This window comes from Balaenoptera borealis (assembly GCF_965194805.1).
Source record: "Balaenoptera borealis genome assembly, chromosome: 3".
Classification (NCBI taxonomy): Eukaryota; Metazoa; Chordata; class Mammalia; order Artiodactyla; family Balaenopteridae; genus Balaenoptera; species Balaenoptera borealis.
Window position 1 is genome coordinate 101,403,412 of NC_138866.1, and position 19,890 is coordinate 101,423,301.

At 37.0% G+C, this 19,890-nt stretch overlaps 1 protein-coding gene across 2 annotated transcripts; it reads right to left on the reverse strand.

Annotated features, from left to right (window-relative positions):
• Nucleotides 1–769: 769 nt before the first annotated feature.
• Nucleotides 770–18,663, reverse strand: ARPP19 (cAMP regulated phosphoprotein 19). Of its 2 annotated transcripts, XM_082388202.1 has the most exons (4): nt 18,572–18,663; nt 18,278–18,332; nt 8,726–8,848; nt 770–4,871 (listed from the first exon to the last, which is right to left on the reverse strand). In XM_082388202.1, the coding sequence occupies exons 2-4, from the start codon at nt 18,320–18,322 to the stop codon at nt 4,701–4,703; spliced, it is 339 nt and encodes a 112-aa protein (XP_082244328.1). In that variant the 5' UTR covers nt 18,323–18,332; nt 18,572–18,663; the 3' UTR covers nt 770–4,700. The 2 variants fall into 2 exon arrangements, with proteins under 2 accessions (XP_082244328.1, XP_082244327.1); XM_082388201.1 differs by lacking the exon at nt 18,572–18,663 and having other exon boundaries at nt 18,278–18,517.
• Between the last annotated feature and the right edge of the window lie 1,227 nt (nt 18,664–19,890).

A 19,890-nucleotide genomic window follows, 5' to 3' on the forward strand; every position in this document is an offset into this window, starting at 1 on the left:
CCTCCACCAATGCCTACAGCAACCCATCTCTCAAAACTACCCCTAAAATTTCCCTAACTTACCACTCATCCCATTTATCCCCTAAATTTAATAATGCATTCCTCTAGACTTCCTGGAACCTTATTTTTATTTCTATTTCTCTTAAGGAATGTAATACTTCCACCTTGCATTAAGTTTTATCTATCCATCCATCTATCTACTTATCTATCTAAATGCACACACACACATACAGTTGACCCTTAAACAACACGGGTTTGAATTGTGTGGGACCACTTATAGGTGGAATTTTTCACTAAATACACACTACAATATTACACGATCTGTGATTGGTTGAATCCGTGGATGCAGAACCACGGATAAGGGGGGCAGACTGTAAGTTATACACAAATTTTCAACTGCGCCCAGGGTTGGCACCCCTAACCCCCCATATTGTTCAAGGGTCAACTGTATATATATAAAATTTCTCAGAATGTCTCATCCATCTTTCTATTTCTGACAGTATTGTACTAGAGTGTTTTATACCTGAGATGGAAAAGACTCACAATCTGCAAACATTTCATGTTACCTAAATTACAAAAGTCTTTACAAATATTAAGTTAGGCTGCTAGGATCTCATAAACGAACATTATTTAAATTAAAACAAAATTTAAGACTACAACAGTCAAATTCTTTCTGCATATCGTAGTAGCTGAAATCTAAAGGGATCAACTTCAGAAAATATACTGAAAAACAATATAACACTTAAATGAGACAAAAACTGCAAATCAAATCAATAGAAATTAAGTAGATCAATTTATTTTTGTGTATTTCACAAGTATAATTTTGGAAGGGCTATTTGACAAATATCACCATTAACTGCCAACTCTATAGACATGTTCAACAAAAAAGGCATTTACTCTTGGCCCTTTTAATACAGGCAAGTGTCCTACTGCATCACAAATAAAAGACGCAGTAACAGATTTGAGGGTATATTAAAGAAATTAGATTTTTCTTTCAAATGCCGTTTAGTTGATAAATAACATAATACAAACATAATTAATGGCTGTCATGACCATCAGTGATTTCCAGAATAAAACCCATAGGCCTACCTACTTTAAAAGGCAGAAACTAGTAAAACAGTATTAAAATCAGTGTTTTTATCCTTAGATTAACAATCCCAGAATGAGACTTCTGTGATCCCAATTTTACAAGGTGTGGTGTGATGTCAGGGGGAGAAGGGATGTGGGGGAACACTGGCACTGCATGCTGAATTGCAGAGTTGGGACGGTGGCTCAAACTTGTCATTATCCAGATGAAAACAGTGCTTTAGAAAATTTTAAATGGGTCCTTAATTGTGTTATATTGGGAAGGGTATTAAAGGATTGATCATTCATCAGTCCTAAATACCATTTAATAGATGCCATCAGGAGGCTTAAGAAATAAGCAGGGATGGGAGGGGGGAGAAGTGAAGTAAAATGAGGTGAAAAAGGAAAATGAAAAATGGAAGACATGTGTCTGAATGTTGGGGAATGTAAAAAGGCCACCACAGAAACTGCTTAAGTTGCCACTCAGACATGCTCTTCCTATTGGATACCTGCCCCTGGATCACCAAACACCAAGTTTAGAGCACAATTCAAGTAGAGATATTTCAGCCCTGATAAAACTTCACTAATTTGGATTGAGAAAGAATACATGTCTGATTTAGTAAAAAGTATCAATAAACATTCAGAGGTATAGTTTTGTTACATCAAGTAAAAACAGCAACAAATTCCAAGTGAAGTAACAAGTAGAGGGCTTGATGAATAGTTAAGACTTATTTTTAGGTGCGCAGCAAAGGAATATTGAATAACTTGTAAATAGACTGCAAAAATGCTCCTTTCAGTTCATCAAAACAATCCAACAGTCCTTACTATCCCAACATGCCAATAACTATAATTGTTTTAGTCAGATGTAGCCTTTAAAAATGAAATGTTTCTCAGAACTGTATTATCAAATAGGAGCTCCTGGACATAAAACAGGTAATTGAGTTCAGACATTAGCTAGTTTTCATGAAGTATTTATCTCCAACTTGTTTACTCCAACATTCATTTATAATAAGAAGGACAATGATTAAAACTGGCCATTTCTCAAACCACAATTCTGAAACCACAGAAATGTTTAAGCCCATCTTGGTCAAAAATCTTCATTCAAGCAATGGTAAAACAGCCTGCAAATATGTCTTCAATAAACTGAGCTTTGAAGCAGAACAAAAACAGAAAAATGTAAAACCTCTATCCCAAGCACCAATAATGGAGGCTAAGCAATTATACCTACAAGTCCTAAATGACAGGTCTTTTCTGATGGAAAATCCTGAGATTTCTATCACTGTGACTTTACAGAAGGCAGGTTGGTTTAATGAGGAAATTTACTTTTAATAAAAAGACAATCAACAGTATTTTATTTTGGGCACTTAACTCAGTATTTCACAGATCCTCAACAAGTTTTGAGGTAGGTTAATATTAGTATTGTATTTTACAAATGAAAACTCAGGCAGAGATTACATCACTTGTCGCAAACCATAACAGGAGTCCTACCATAATCAGTAACGTGGTCTGATCTTTCAGATTAATCTCTGATGTGTGTGTGAATTTGATGGTGCTAGCTTGCAAACAGTCACAAAAACAGAACAAAACAAAACCACTAGATATTCTACTTTGGGGTATTTTGTAATCCTTAAATAATCCTACAATGATTATACATACTTTGGAACAACCTACTTACTCCCATTACAAATCTATTTATATATAACTAATCCTCATAATAACAAATCAGCACATTATCGATTTTGTTGTTTTCTGCCTTTTGGGGTGGGTGAAGCAGGAAGATAATCAGCAAGTTTTCCTCAGAGAGCTAGGCAGCCTTTAAGTGCAGGTACTATGCTCAAGGCACCATCTATGGTGATTTGGGGTCATAGGAAAGCAGGTATACAAATGGAGCCAAGTTCCAGAAAAGATGCCTGGATCCAAAAGAGGGGGAGGCCCTGCACAAGTCAAAGATGAAGAAAAATATACTATCATCTCAGGCTACATATCCTCAGCATCATGGGAAGAGCGCCTAAAAGACCAGTAAATTTGTCCCAGTGAAGTCTGTTAATTAAAGTTCTTACTAACTAGATAAACCACAAGTATTATATTTTATTAAAGTGACATCTATAGAAACAAAATATCTAAGTATTTATTATGAATATGTTCCACCTATCATGTAAATTCCTCTAATTGTCACAAGCCTAATTCACCTAGCTCATTATAACTACTTAAAATTCAGCTCATCCTGACTAGGTTCCTGGGCCAATCTTCTCAAATATTTGTTTCATTATAAATTTCCTTTTATTTAAACAATTGTCAATTCTTAACAATACAGGATTAAGAGTGGTTAATTAACAACTGAGAAATTGTAAGGAAAATATCATTATTGTGTTAGAATATACAGCATTCAACAGAGCAAATTTCAAGAGTAAAGATACAGACACCTATGTTTCTGAAGAGACTGCACGGCACAGCCCAACACAATTTGAGTCAAAGAAGCAAGAAAACAAGAAGGGAGGGGCCACAGGAGGCAAAGTATTTTATTCTAGTGTCCCCAGAATTGACTGTGGAAGTAAAAAGTTTCTACATTAAAAAAAGTTTATATAAATTACATGAATTGTAATTTTCATAAAAGTCAAAATGAAATGTTCTGCATAGGACAAAAGATATGCCTAAGCAACATATCATATTTGCACAAGGCCACTGAATGTCATGGATATGAGGAACAAATGAAAAAGCTTAAGTCTATGGCAGACTGAGCAAAGATTTCAGTTTGGTATTCTATAACCCCAAGACTGTAAACTACTCTTACTATGCAGAAGCTCTAATGACACAGGGTTTTGTGTAGGAACTCTTGTGCTTCTGGTTGGCACATCATCTACTCTTTAATATGTGAAATTAATACAGACAGTTGTGAGAGGTTGTGCAAAACTACTGTATTTACAAAAATGGCACAAAAGTGAATTCAACAGTCGATGCACATGCACACTTCATTCACATCTTCAACAACAAAAGGTATTCTAACACTACAGAACTGAATAAGAATACTAGCTTCAACAGCAGCTGTTAAGCACTAGAGTCACATAAGTTACACCAGAATGGGCAAATATTGCCCAAGTAAAATTCTATTGTTAAAGCTGAAACAGATTTAAGGCCATTCAAGTTCAAGCACAGGATACAAATCTTTTGAAGCCCCATCTATATGTGTTTGAAATATGTGACCTTTCTTCTAACTTGTGGTCTTAAACTTCTGTTTTACAAAATCCAAAAGGAAAATACACAAGAAATCAATACAATAGAGGTTACATTAAATAAGAGTAACATACAAAGCTATAATTAAGATGAATTAAAGAAAGCCAAAACTGTAAAACTTGCTTGTTACTTGTTGGAACCAGCCCTACACTAGGAGTTAGGTAATATATACAATTATTTTCAAGTAGATTACTTTACATTGCTCTAACATGTTCTTTTCATCAGTGCACTGTTAAACTAATCAAAACTCTACACATGTATATTCCCTTACACACACACTACCACTACCTGCAAAGCCATAACTCTCAAATGACTTAGTGAGTGAAAGGAAATAAAAAGTGGAGAAGTAACATATTAAGGAGAAATAATGGGAATTAGAAGATTCATGCAGTTCAGCTCTTTTAATCAGCCAGCCAGCTTGCTAGTAACAAGAGATGGTTTCCGTTGAGGAAGGTCCTGTGGAGTGGGAATGTGGTCACCAGTGACCTCTGTCTTATCCGGAGCTGCAGTAGGAAGTTGCTTGTTCTTCATTTTTGCTTTAGCCATGTTGTAATCCCCAGAATCAAAATATTTTTGCTACAAGAAAAAAAAAATTCAGACTAGAGTTTAAAAAGCTTTCATATGCAATTACACTGGTTTAAGATATAGATGTGACCCTGTACCGTCAAAATAAAATAAACCTATAAGTTTTTAAACAAAAACATCAACTACACGAAATAGCTATGACTCTATAGTGAGTTCTATCACAAGTCAACAGCTGAGAAGTCAGGCAAGAACCCCTTCTTCAGGCTTACTTATATCATTCTAGTTCCAATATGGAACCCTCAATATTGATATCAACTTCCATATCAATCTATCTGGGAGCTAATAGCCCTGGACTTAAAGAGTGGGACACAAGCCTTTCACTTACTAATGGAAAAACCAGCATGAATTTCTTGTTTAAATGATTTTGAAAATAAAAACACACAATCCACCAACTTGCATTTGGGATGTCACCCACCTCCAATCAAGCTTACAATTATTAAAACTATTATTTATCGTTGCTGGTACTCTGTCATCTAAGATGAACTTTTCTGTAAAGATTTAAACCATTTATTTGAATTAGAGCAGTTCACTAACATAAAAATTAAGGTTAAAATATAAATGCTAGGGTAATAGACGAAATGAACTCATTAGAAATTAATTATCACTTAAAATACACATCCCTATCCTATAACACCATTTTTCACCTAAGACACTAAGTACAACAATCACTCTTTTTAGTTGGAGAGATGGATGCAGTAACAACCACACCATTTATCACTGAAAGAGAAACTGTGGAGCTAAAGATCAACCTTAATATAGATAATCTACATGAGTTAGTCTGTTCCGAGGTAAAAACAGATGAACTTGCCTGGGTTCTGACTTTCACCTATCATGTTTAGCCCACCTTTACTGAGTGCCTGCAATACTACACGAGGCACTGTGTGAATCATGAAGAGAGATATAAAGATGGACAACAGCCAAATAAATCCACTGTTACACTGTTTTAAATACATGAGGTGCTATGGTTATTCAAAGGAGGGGAACCTAACCTTTGCCTACAGCATAAACAAGAAGGAATAATCCAGATACGAGATGAGGGCTTGGACAAAGGATGAAGGGGGGATATATAAATATTCTCTTTGAGACTTCAGAGGTAACTCAAGTGGTAAATGAAGGAGCTAGGAACTCACAGCTTAGTTTAAGATTGCTGAATGGCCTGAAAAAAAGGTCTCACCGGCTGCCTCCCTCCAATGACTATTCTTTTATAAGCATCTGGCCTTAGGCCAGAGTCTAAAGTTAGAAATTGCTTTTCATGTGTCACTTGGACCAGGCCTTTCTAAGACTTGCTGCAGCTTCATTTCTGCATGTTTCAAAATAAGTGTAGTGAAAAAAAACCTCAGAACTTCTGATGTACTATATTAGAGTTACTTCTGAAGTTTAGTAGCCTCTAAAAGAGAAAGCAGACTGCCAAATTTCTTAGAGTCAAAAGCACAAAATGAGAACTTTAACACATAGTGCAAATTTTAGGCAGATTTTCCCCAATGTAATAAAGTCTGTTTCTAATGTTACCTATTTTATAGTAACCAAAGGTTCATCACAAGGGGATCACACTTAACTGTAGAGTAGGTTACTTTGCTTGAGGAAAAGGAATTAAATTTATTTAGTGTGGTGAGAGAAAAACTAAACTCAATGCTTAATAATTATAACTGCTCTAGGTAGAGGAATGAACTAGATCAATGTTTCTCATATTGGAAAAGATACAGTTCAAGAAGGCAATATTACTTGTCTTTAACAATTTTTAAATTTTGTGTAAGTGAAAATTTTAAAAATTAACATATTCTGTACCATCTAGATGACACTCTTATAAGAGCCTTTTCCCACTTCAATTTAAGGGCCACACTTACATCCATATTTATAATTGCACTGACACTAATGGATCACCAAAGTGACAATATTTAATTTTAAGGCCATGTTTCTTAAAACTGGATCCTCAGTTTTCTTGGGACTTCACAAACTCCACAAATATGAAAAAACATGGGCCAGACTGCTGCTTGATATCCCTCACACGTCATATTGTTAAAAGCCTAAAAATAGGTATCCGAATAAATAACATTAACAAGTACAATAAAACAGAAAGGGACCTAAAATAAATGATATCTAACCAACCCTCTCAAATAAACAAGAAACTGTTTAAAGATACTAAGATAACTTGCCAGTTTGCTATTACAACAGAGGAAAACTAAAACCCTGTGATCCAGACATTTTTTAAAAAACAAAACTCTTTTAACATAGTAAGAAATTATATCGTTGAATATAACACTTCATTTCCCTAATATAAAAGTGCTTATTCACTGACATTTTGGTAAAATACAGAATCACTGAAGAGCTCCCTTCTCAAATTCTATATAAATTTCTTGATTCAAGTGGCATTTTCTTATTGACAACTATTTACATCTATAACACCAACGCCAAGATACAATGTATATAAATTCTAACTTGAAGATACTTAAAAAGTCATAAATCGTTGAAGCTAGAGAAAAATGACAAAGTCAACAGCCCAAATGTTGGAAGAAAGGCTGTTAGCATAAGTTATACTGAAGATTAGCAAAGGAAAAAAAGTTTCCTAAACACTAATAATCAGTCAAATCCCAAATCCAAATAATAATAAAGAAAATTACATAATTTCATACTAAAACCATATCTGATGGGATGATTTCAAAATGAGACTTGGTATGGATACATTTTACACAGAATGTAGAACATGTTTCTCAATGATGCTTTTTTCTATTTATCCCCTACATTATGGTCTTTGCTTTTTAAATGACCACATAATGTTCTACTTTGTTGACTTACCACAATTTACTTACTATATTTCTGCTGTTGAATAGTGATGCTGCTTTTTATTATAGTTAAAGCTACAAAGAAATAATTGTTCTAATTTATACTTCATTCATTTCTATCCTGGATAAACATTTTTTTCTGTGTCTAATAACAATATTTCCTCTGCTAAAATCCTTTATCTAGGGCACCTTAATGTTTTTCTTGTGTATTTGAAAAACCATTTTATGTATTACAAATATTAACTAACATTTTTATAATAATTTCCCCACCATATTACTTTTCATGGAACAAGGATTTTATTTTTATGTTTTGGTATAATCCTTCTTTGTCATTCTATTATTTCAAAGCTGTGAATGTCATTCTTTCATGCTATATAAAAACACCATTCTATATTTTGCCACTTTTAAAAGTAATCTGTTAAACTAAAATTAATGTTAAAATATTCTTTTGGTAGAAAGACAACTAGTGTATGACATCACTTATATGTGGAATCTAAAATCATCAAACTCACAGAAAACAGAGTAGAACAGTGGTTGCCAGGGGCTGAGTGGTGGGGGAAATGGGGAGATGCTGGTGAATGGGTGCAAACTTTCAATTATAAGATGCGTAAGTTCCAGGGATCTAATAAATGGACAACATGGTGTTAACTAGAGTTAACAATATTGGATTGTAAATTTGGAAGTTGCTATGAGAGTCAAGCTTTAATGCTCTCACCATAACAAGAAGAAAATGGTAATTATGTGAGGTAAAAGATGTGTTAGCTAACCTTATTATGGTAAGCATTTAACAATATGTACATGTATCAAATCATCACACTGTACACCTTAAAGTTACATAATATTTTACGTCAGTTATAACTCAATAAAGCTGAAAAAAATATTCCCTTGAAATTTGGTTTATTTGAGAAAATAATCCACATATAACTATAGCCAACATATATACTTATCAATGCACACACATCTGGTGGTAAAGAGCTATAAACACAGACACTCATTTCACAATCTCTTTCGGCACACTGAGTTCACAGGACTTAAACATTTGAAGATTTACACATGAGAACTTACCCCTTTCTGCAATCGTTTCCTTAAAAAATCTGAACCTCCAGGCTTTTGTCCCAGATGAGGATACCTTGCTTTTAATTTTGCTTCTTCAGCTTTCTCTGGACTAGTCACTTTGTCTTCCATTTCCTGAAATAATTTTAAATAAATTACTTCTCTATTACGATACAGTTATTTTAGATAATTCCACCTTTTAAATATTTGGATTCTGGCTTCAGTTGTCAAATACCAAATAATGCAGCAATAGACTAAGAAATCAAGCACAGAGGCTTTTAAAACATCTCTGTCTTGTTTTTCCAATGATCCATGTGATAGCTCTATTATAGCTGTGATGCATGTATAACACCCCACACACTGGATAAAAATATCAAGATAGCTCAGCTCTGAAGTCTTGCTTGCCATTACTTTCCAGTCATGTATAATACATTTATAGTTAGTCACCTTCTATGGAACTCATCAGCTCTTTGCCCATATTTAGAGAACCATCTTAATACTGTTAAAATAAAAAAGAGCTTTTTGACCTCCTGTTTATTCAAAATCATATTTAATTGAAAGCTCTGAGAATCTTTAATAGAAATTAACAGCAGCTTACTTACCATATTTTCCTTGAATAATGCAGAAGACCTTGTCATTTTTAAAGGGGAGAAACATCATCTCTGTCAATCTTTACATCTGTATATTTTATTGCCTAATTTCTACCCATATTTAATGGCAAACAGTTTTCATGCCAAAGATTCCATCTTTAATGCATCAAAAATATGTTTTCTGACCAAGGACTATCAATATCTTAAGCCTATTCACTTTTAACACCAGTCTTGATACAGCTTACTTTCTTTCTTCCCTATATATATATATATATATATATATATAGGCTGTGCCACACGGCACGTGGGATCTTAGTTCCCCAACCAGGGATGGAACCTGTGCCCCCTGCAGTGGAAGCGGGGAGTCTTAACCACTGGACTGCAGCGAAGTCCCCAAGAGTAATATTTTATAGGGAAGCAGTGTTTACCACTTCTTGGCAAGTAGTGCAGAAGAAAGAATGAATCAAGAAAAACAGAGCTGCCTTGATAGGGGAGGCTGGGCAATGGCAAGGCACACTTTTTAGCTAATGGACTCATTTCTGCACACCAGCTCAGCAAAATTACACACCTCTGCATCTTGATTCTTCCAGGTTATTTATGAATAGTCAGGAAGCAGAACTGTTATCCATAAATGCCAAGCCTACTGTTCTTACACAGCAGCAAGTAATCATTTATTAATCTAGGTACTCAAGAAACAACTTCATATAATTTTTGCATATATCTTCCTCAAAAGTATTTTCATACGTTTTATAATCAACTTTATTCACCTTATAGATTGTCAAGATTTTTTTTCATCTTCAAAAGCTTCCTCATGTGTTGTTACCTCTTCTCATTTTTAGTCTTAGAGGATTTTGAGAATAAAGCTGCTGCTGCTGTCAAATATACCCTTTCTATGGGGCTTCTTTTATGTGTATGCTTCCTTCTGCTTCAAGTGTTCTACTCTCTTCTTATGCTGCAGTTTCATGCATCTACATATTTTGATTTTCATTCTTTTTACAGTGGTTGCATCATTCACTCGACGTACAAAAAATTCAACTATATGTGTGCCCAGCCAGAGATAGAGACTCTAAATAGTATCGGTGATTCTGCCAGTCATTCCATTCAAAAAGGGTAGCTCAAGTGTAAGGTGTATGACGCAACCCTGCGTTCCCAGGAGAGTCTCAATCCCAGAGTATGTCTCTTTCAGAGTGTAAGTGTACCAACATACTGTTTATCATTCCAGTGTTTAAAACACTCAGCCCCTATAACAGGAGTCAACTACCTCAGCTGGCAATCAACTGAAGAACCAGCGCAGCCATCTGTTCAAACACTAGACAAAAAAGTGACTGACTACCACTTGACCTACTGAGAATTGATGGGGCAGTCTCTAATGTGATCATGACTTCACTGGGTTTTTCAAGGGTGATTTCAGTTATATGTGATTTTTTGCCTTACTAACTTTAGAACCTAACCCCTATACAAGATATGACTACATTGTATTCATCAGATAAGCTGGAGAAGTAATATAAATTTAAGGTTCCCAGTTCAGTATAAGAGAGTGCGCTGGGTCACCACAGAGGCTTCACTTCGCTACTACAGCCCCAGGGTATCCATAGTGGTTAATTTATAAGTGGACTTGGGAGGGACCTACTCTTGGGTTCCACTATACAATTGTTTTTTAAATTGGTTGACCTTAAATTTGGACACTGGTTGAAAAGGACTCCAACTCGATTATAGCCTTTCAGTCCCAGCACCTTCAAGTTAAAGGATGTTAACAGAGTCCTACATTTCCACTAAAACCATCCAGCTTTCTTAGGCTTGGGAAATGAGCATGCTCCACTTCTTTGTCTGATTTGAATTATCAGTTCTCTGTATCTAAGAAAGATTCCTTGGAATTTCTAGTATGGGGTAGCAACTTTCCCTAGTTTCCAGCGTTTCTGCAGATTTCCCCATTTTATATACGAGAGAAAAAAAGTTGTGCACAATATGCCATCTTATCTGGCACTCCCCTATTTTCTTAATAAGGAACACATTTATGTATATATTTACATATAATATTCAATTAAATGAAACAGTTTACTATCGAAAAATATTTTGGGCAAAACAGCACCTACAGCTGAAAATATTATTTAGATTTACAATAAATTTGTAATATGTCCTAGAAAAACAAACCAATTCTTGGACTTTCTGGCCAAATACATAGCACAATGGCAAGTCCCTGCTAGGTGTAACTTTGCAGTTGGATTCAGAATTTCAGCTACATTTAACACCAAAAGGGTGGAAAATATGACCAAAGCTACATTTTTAAAATGTAGTCAGTACCATCAAGACACGTACAATACTTTTAATGGATCATACAGAAACATTCTTAAACCTTTTGCAGATGTATACAGTTCTAGGGCTTATTGATAAGCAAGTTCAAATGCCTGGATGTTCACCAATGATCTGACGCAAGTACAGTTTGCTTGTGGAATATTAATAACACGTCAGGTGGTGGACTGTGTCCATGGGCATTCAGCCCACACTTACCCTTCTCTAAACACTCCTCTGAATCACTACAGTTAGAAGCCTGAAAGCACATTTTCCAAACTGAATTCCTATAAGGTTCCGCCAATGGTACCTACAACAGATTAAAAGGCATGGGAAAAAGAATCCATTTTATTCCTGGTGATGCCACACAATGTGCAGACAGCAGTAGCTCCTGTGTGTTCCTGCAGAAGGGCATCAAGCTCATGATTAGGGTCTATTGTAGCAGCTACCTGAGATGGGGTAGAGGATGCTGGGCTCAGAACAGTCCTCACTCTTGCAGGGTCAAAGGTTTTTTTGCAATCCCTCACCTCTGGAAACATCATCTTCCCCTTTTTGCTACTCTATCCTTTCAAATAATTTGTAACCTAATCCCCTAAATCATATCCCTTTCTGTCTGAAATACCCAAATTGATTTCTATTCTCCAGAGCAGGACATTAACTGACAAAATCAGGTAAAATAAGCAATTTATTGAAATAGTTCCTAGAAAGTATTTGTGTAATTTAAAAGAAAGGAGATAATACGTATAGCAATATGTATATATGTAAACTGCCAATTAAAAAGAAAGGAATAAACTGTTGTATAACTTTTGCTAGAACTATTACAAATAAAAAGAGATCACCTCACCTCCAGGATGGTCCTGGCAGGATTTTGGGTGACTGGGGTGGGCATAGGGCTAAGAGGGAGAAGTGACCTGAGAGTCTACTCCAGATGCCTGACTTTGGAGTTTGGAGAGGTCTTATGTTGTGAGAACTTCATTTCACAGTGATTTAAAATAAAAAGCTGCAATAGAAATTTTTTTTAAAAAAGGCAATTTATCCCTACAGTCATGTTAAAAAATGCAAAGAAGGACACAAAATTTGGTGTGATTGCACGTTTCTGGACATCCTTCAAAGGAATTCCTGAACATTTATTCCAGCTAGAATGAAAATACATCCCTCAAAAGGTCTGAGATAAAGAAGGAAAAAGCAAACAAAGAAATTGGTATGTATGTATGTATACTGAACAAGTCACTTTTCTCATTTTTTCCCCAGCTTTATTGAAATATAATTGGCATATTCACTTTCCTAATTCTAATGTCTTAATATGTGAGGTTCAAAAAGGACAGAACAAAAATACACAAGTTTTTTAAAGTTTAAGTGTTCTATGTTCCTGTCTCATTTAGAAAAAGATTTATGATATTAATTTTACACTTTGTTTAGTTGAGGAGGCTTGATAAAATTTCAGGGGGAATCAATTTAATAACAAAATAAAGTATATAACTTGCAAACTAATAGCGGGGGTAAAATGGAAGAAGAAAATCAGTCAACTGAAAAAAAAAGGGGGTGGGGGGAGGGTGAGGAGGACAAGAAAGGAAAAAAAAAAAAAAAAAGACCAAAAAGCTTTATTAGGAATACAGAAGATCTAATGTTTATGCCCCTAATAAGAAAGCCTCAAAATATATAAATCAACAAAATTATAGGGAGCAACTGATAAGTCTATCAGCATAGGAGAGTTCAACAGACCTTCCTCATATTGGTAGGTGAAAAAGACAAAGTAGTCAACGTACTTGATTTTAATTCTGCATCCAACAATTAGGAAATACATATTCTTCTCAAGGACAAATGGAAAAACTGACTAAATATTAGGCTGTAAAGCAAGTCTTAACCATTTCCAACCAGGCCACAATCTACGACTGCAATTCAGAAGGTTAAAAGTCAATTATTTCAAACTGTATATATCCCTGCCATCTGGAAATTAAAGTACATTACTAAATAATTCGTGGTTAAAAAAGGAATCATAGGAATAAAAAACATTACTTGGAACTCACTAATAATAAAAATTCTACACATACCAAATTTGTGGGATACAAGTGTCCCTTAAGGGCTTATATTAAAGAAAACTAAAACTCAATGAGCTATGCATCCAACTTGAGAAGTTAGACAAAGAACGGAACCCAAAGAAAATAGGAGAAAATAAAAAGCAGAAATTAATGAAATAGAAAACAAAGATACAATAGAAAGGATCAACAAAGACGGGAAATGACAAGCTTAACCAAGAAGAAAGTATTTTTAAAAATTCAAATCTGGTTTTGAAACTTTACTCTCCAAGAGGCCTTTGTGTTACACAGAAATTTTACTACTTTTTAGAAATAGATGCTGGAATATGAGTGACTTCATTTAGCTAAGTGGTTTCTATGCTGATAATAGCTTTGGGAGGAGGGGGGGAAAAAGCATCATTAGAATTCTGGAACTTTTACTCTAGGCTACAAACTAGGAAAGCAGAAATCCAGGATATTGCAACAGGATATTGTATGCTTATGATGCACAAAAAACAAAAACTTAAAAACAATATTTTAAGTGATAGTTATTCTCTTGGCAATAACATATGCCCCAAAATAATCTTCGCTGTATACTCTACAATTAGCACAGGGCCTAATATTTATTAATGTTAGGCACTTGCATTTTTGTGAATCATTCTATTGAAATAGACTAGCTAAGCTTTCTGTAAGTAGAAAGAGTATAAGGTATAAAAGCATACATATATATATATATATATAAACATACATATATTCAAATAATTAAGGATCATTTTGTAGTCTGTCATGGAATTGATAGTAAGTTTGAATGATTAATACCACTTTTTGGTCTTCAGCAGGGAAGTTACACAACATCAGCAAATAAAAATCTGACCTCTCTAAGTAAATTCTCAATCTGCTCAGCAATACGTTCACTGATGCACTGATTGATGAATAAGATTAATGAAAGCCAACAAATCCTTTGGTATAGTGTCAGGAAGGGACCAATACTGTTATCAACCTCTGTGGAAAAATTCTGTAGTCCTATTAAGTCCTTGCTGCTTGCCCAGTGCCTGGCATTTAATTGGTGTTCAATAAAAGTCTACTGAATGAACAAATACAATGTACCCCAACTGTTTTTTAAAAGTTAAGAAACTTTCTAAACACGTGATAGTTTCACCATCAGCTCATCTTTGGAATAGTTCATGTTTAGTAGACACTTATAAGTTCAGGAATAGAAGTTGTTAAGTATTAAAGTCTTGCACAAACAACGGGCAAGCCTAAACACTGTTGCTATCTCAGCAATTTACTACACAACAAATGAAAGAGCTTTTTTTTTTTGAAAGACATTTTAAAACTTTTCTGAGGTTTACTTCTAGATTGTTAAGAATCAATGGTTGCACAACAAACCAGAGGAGCAGGTTGTGCTCCAAACTGAATATATCTTAAGCCTTTTGGTTACCAAAAGTACTGTCAAAACAGTCCCAGAAAAGGCCAATATTAACCACAATTTTTTTAAAACTGGGAAAATGGGAAGGCAATTTATATCCACTCTTTACTGATGACATAATGAAGTAATTTAAACAGTAGTTCTCTTCCTCTTCCACCAGTCACAAAAGCACCAAGCATACCTTTTAAACTGACAAAAATATTTAAGTTGAGAGCTCTACTTGAGTTAGCCTTTCCCAAGACACCTTACTAACTTAATTTGATGAATCTTGTAACAAAATCTCTAGAAAACCTGTTTTCTAGAGAACCTGCTATTAAGATCTTCTCTAAAAAAAAATTAAAAGCCATATATATGAAAAAATACATATAAACATCCTTCTACTTTCATTCAGATTTCTTAAGTGGGTCTAACCTAAGGTTTTTTATATTACCATGGTCTATCCCTCTCTTTTTTTAACTGCAGTACTAGTATCGTCATTTGTATTGATATAGTGCTTTGGCAATAGTTTCAACCGAAAAGTTTGGAGAAAAATTCATTTAACCAACATTTTCAAAACAATGCCAGGCACTACCCTAGGTGCCACGGAGAAAAGATAAAGGAGAGTCCTGAGTTTAAGATGCTCACGATGAAAACAGAACTATGTGTTTTAAGTCTCCACATGCCTCTTCTCACCCCCAGGATGAGACTGCATGCCTGTCTCAGCTCAGTGTTATTCAAAGTGGATGACGGATCCATGAAGTCTCTGCTAAAATAATGTTTACTTTTCACTTCGGTGATAATCTAAAGAAAAATATGAGCATATCCTAGGGCTTCTGAATTGCCATCTTATATATAAGCAGTACTATGGTACTTCTGTGTCTGAGCTTTCATTTACTACTCCAGTTATCCAAATAATGAGAAAACAACAGAGCTGAATTTAAAATGTAAATGATGTACCTAAGACTACAGTTAAACGACCATACAGCTTACTCTTAAAAAAGGGAGAAATGAGGGATCATATGGTCTAAGGGAGTGTTAACTTGCCAAACTCAAAAGGCTCCTGCACTTTAACAATTGCTACCATAGTCTCAATACACTGGAAATTCAGTTTCAGCAAAATACCATGCCACAGTGAATTAATAATTTAGAATGTTTTTGTATTTAGTTTGTTTTAGTTTTAGAGTGGTGTAAGAGAGATAGGAGTTTATACTTATTTTTACGTTTGTAATATTTAATTAGTATCGCAATAAAAAATAGTGGCCTATACAGTTTTCTTCTCTTAACAAGAGTGCACATACTACTCAGGTAGATAGTGACTTAGCTCTTACTCCATGCCAGGCTCATCTCTTTACCTTAGTTTTTCAGAGGCAATAGGCTGACGCACCATAAAACTATAAAAGTATTTTAGCTGAATACTTTGGCTTTAATTCAAAGGTCAATTGGGTACAAAAACAATAATCTAATTTTTTTAGGTCATCTAACTATTCTTCCAAATATAAGAAACAGGTGATTTGGCCCACAGGAACACAGAAGTGACTCTGCACATTTTCCTCATGTTTAAGGATGGTATCCATGCTACAGGCACTTAACATCTACAGCCAAACCTTAATTCAAGAAGGGACGTTATATTACTAACTCACACAGCAGCCCTAAAATCAAAGGACCTGAATTAAAATTTTAATGTAGACACAAAAAGAAAACATTGAAGATAGCATTAAACGTGTTAAGAGACATAAATATTAGGTTGTCCCAAGTGAAAGCATTTACAAGGCAGAAATCAACACTCCACGCTTTGGAAACATATTAACAAATCTCATAAAAGAAAATTACATAGCACATTATTGTGCATCAGAAGTCAAAACTGAGGTTGATTTTAGTGTTTAGGACAAGACAGCACAGACATGAGTTTGCTGTTTTATCTGGGTTCCTAAATCCTAAGCAATAATGAACACCACGATAAATATTTTACAATAAATACATAATATTTAATATTACGATTATGACTGTAATTCTTAAATTATATATATGATATATACTTTTTTTTTTTTGCCCCCAAATTCGATTTTTAGCAAAGTGTGAAAAATACCCAACATAGTTTACATCGGAATATTCTCGAATGATGTAGTGACTTGGCCTATTATTTGTTATTGCTTTTTTCTCCAGTTACTTTACAAGTAATATCATAACAGAACCATCCAATTCAGGGAAAGTTAACATGGTAAAGAACACATGGAATGGGTTTAAAACACTAATCAAATTTTCAGCCTGATTAGGAGCATGGTTGTAACCTTAAGCAGAAGCCCTTACAAAATCCAAGTTTTAGACCAAATCCTATTTATGACAATGCCCTCTGATTCTTTAAATAATTATGGTGGAAGAAGCAAGCACTAGCCCAGACAAATATAAAGTTTTTATATCCATAATCTGAATCACACCGATCCGTGGCCTATTCCCCTACATCAGCAAGGTATTACAAGTGAGTTTACAAAATGTTCCCATGTTTCCACGAAAAACGTGATCAAGTCAGCTGGCAAAAAAAAAATTAAATTCCAACCTTTCGAGTTTTAGTCAAGCACCATAGGCGAATCCCACTGGCTCGCATTTCGGAGCACACGCTGCGCCAAAGCTGTAAGTTACCCACCACATTTAAGCCTCACAACAACTGTATCCAGCAAGGACTATTATTCTTATTTTACAGATGAGAAGACTGAAGCCTGAAGAGTTTAGTAACTGACCAAGGTTACACGACTAACAATGACTGGACCTGAAATTCCAACCCAGGTCTAAGTCACCGCCCCAACACGAGGTACCACCTTTGGAGTTACGAACACGCAGACAATACAAGCAGTTGGACAGTTAGTTCTTCGAGGGAAAAATAAAGGTTCATGAGCCAAGTGCAGCCCACGGAAAAACTTAGGCTCCACGCATACGGACCAAGTCACGGGCTCTTGTGTACAGTTGAGTGATTAAAGAAAACCCCGACACACCCAGGCGCTAAAGGAACGTTTCAGCCAGGACGCCGAGAACCTCCAACTCGCACCACGCCGGCGCTAACTACCCGAGCTCCTGGCGGCGGCCGGTTCCGGAGTGTCTGGCCTTGCCAGGCGAGGAGGAGCGGCACACCGGCTCTGCACCGGCGCCGGGCTGGCTCCGGCTGCGCCCCTTCGCCCTCGGTGGGACCAGGCCGCCGCCAGGCCCGGCCACCGGCAGCAACGGCCCCGGGCCTTGCGGGCTCCCCGGCCCTCTCCGCGGGCACACTCACCTTCTGCTCCTCCGCGGAGGCTGCCTCGGGGACTTCCGCGGACATACTGCTCCCTCTGCGGACAAGACACCGGGAAGAGAAGCAATTACCGAGTGGCCGAGGCCGCCCGCCCGCCGCGCAGCCTCAGGCCCGCCCCGCTCCCCGAGCGCCCGCCCGTGCCGTCTCTGCCCGCAGAAATGGCCGCCGCCTTATGACGACACGCAGCCCCGCCGCGCCCGGCGGGCGGCCACCACTGCGGCCCGCCGCCGGCCCGCCGCCTCTTCGGCCCGCCGCCCCTGCCGCGCCCTCGCCTACCTTAGCCCGCTTCTCCCGCTCTGCGACGCCCAAGCACTTCCTTCTTTCCTTCAAAGGTCGCGGCTCGCGCCCACCTCACATCCGTCCGCCGAATGCTTCCTGGGAATTGTAGTTTATGAGTGGAGCCGCCTCTCCCCGCCCTCGCCTGCCTAGTCTCGTCCCTTCGGTTCCAGGAGCGTTCCTATTTTCACTTCCCCAGGCTCGCCTGGTTCCGCTCTCCTCCTGGCTCTCCGCGCTGCGGTCATACAGACTTTCTTCTGGGCGCTCCATACCTCTGTGCTCCACAAGTCTCTCCCCACTCTGCTTCGCCTTCTTAACCCTATTTTTCACATCCTCAATCCTACGTCATTGCCTCGGGTTTTTACTGAGACCTTACTAGGTCAGATCCACCTCTTAAATGCTGTCACATCTCTGCATAGTTCGACAACGCACGCTTTATCATTAGACAGTATTTGTTGTGATTACTTTATTAATGTCACTTTTCCTGTTTAGATAAGCCACATCAGGGCAGGGACCTCGTCCGTATTTGCTTATGTTTTGTTCCCAGAGCGCAGAAATTCCTAGATAGTCAATAAATACCTGATGAAGGAATTCAGCTCCCACTCATTTGTCAACTCCCAGGGGTCCACTCCCACAACTTTACTCAAACTGCTGGTACCAAACTCCTCCAATGATTTTTTTTATATAAATTTATTTATTTTATTTATTTTATTTTTGGCTGAGTTGGGTCTTCATTGCTGCACACAGGCTTTCTCTAGTTGCATTGAGCGGGGGCTACTCTTTGCTGCGGTGCACAGGCTTCTCATTGCAGTGGCTTCTCTTGTTGGGGAGCACAGGCTCTAGACACGTGGGCTTCAGCAGTTGTGGCACACGGGCTCTAGAGTGCAGGCTCAGTAGTTGTGGCACACGCGTTTAGTTGCTCCGTGGCATGTGGGATCCTCCCGGACCAGGGCTCGAAACCGTGTCCCCTGCATTGGCAAGCGGATTCTTAACCACTGTGCCACGGGGGAAGTCCTTCAATGACTTTCTTAATTGCCAAATCCGTTGGCTTTACATTGAATCCTTATTCTACTTGACATCTGAATAGCTACAGGCAATATGTGGTGGTTCCAATGAAGCGTCTCTCAGAAACCTGGAAATAAGATTGCCCTCTAAAAGTTGAACTAGTATAAAGCAACAGATTATGAATGCAGTTCTGTGGGGATTTGGAAACCATAAAAACTCAACCAGGTTGTCCTGCGTAGACTGTCAGGCAGGAAAAATTGCACTGGGATTGCAACTTGAAAAACAAAAAGTGCACTCCTTTTGCAGAAAGAAAG

Excerpts from the sequence above, each read along its gene's own strand:
- ARPP19 (XM_082388202.1), bottom strand. The coding sequence starts at position 18,322 with ATGTCCGCGGAAGTCCCCGAGGCAGCCTCCGCGGAGGAGCAGAAG. Across the intron at positions 8,849-18,277 it reads CCTCCGCGGAGGAGCAGAAG|GAAATGGAAGACAAAGTGAC; the intron begins GTGAGTGTGCCC and ends AAATTATTTCAG. Across the intron at positions 4,872-8,725 it reads GGAAACGATTGCAGAAAGGG|CAAAAATATTTTGATTCTGG; the intron begins GTAAGTTCTCAT and ends TTTTTCTTGTAG.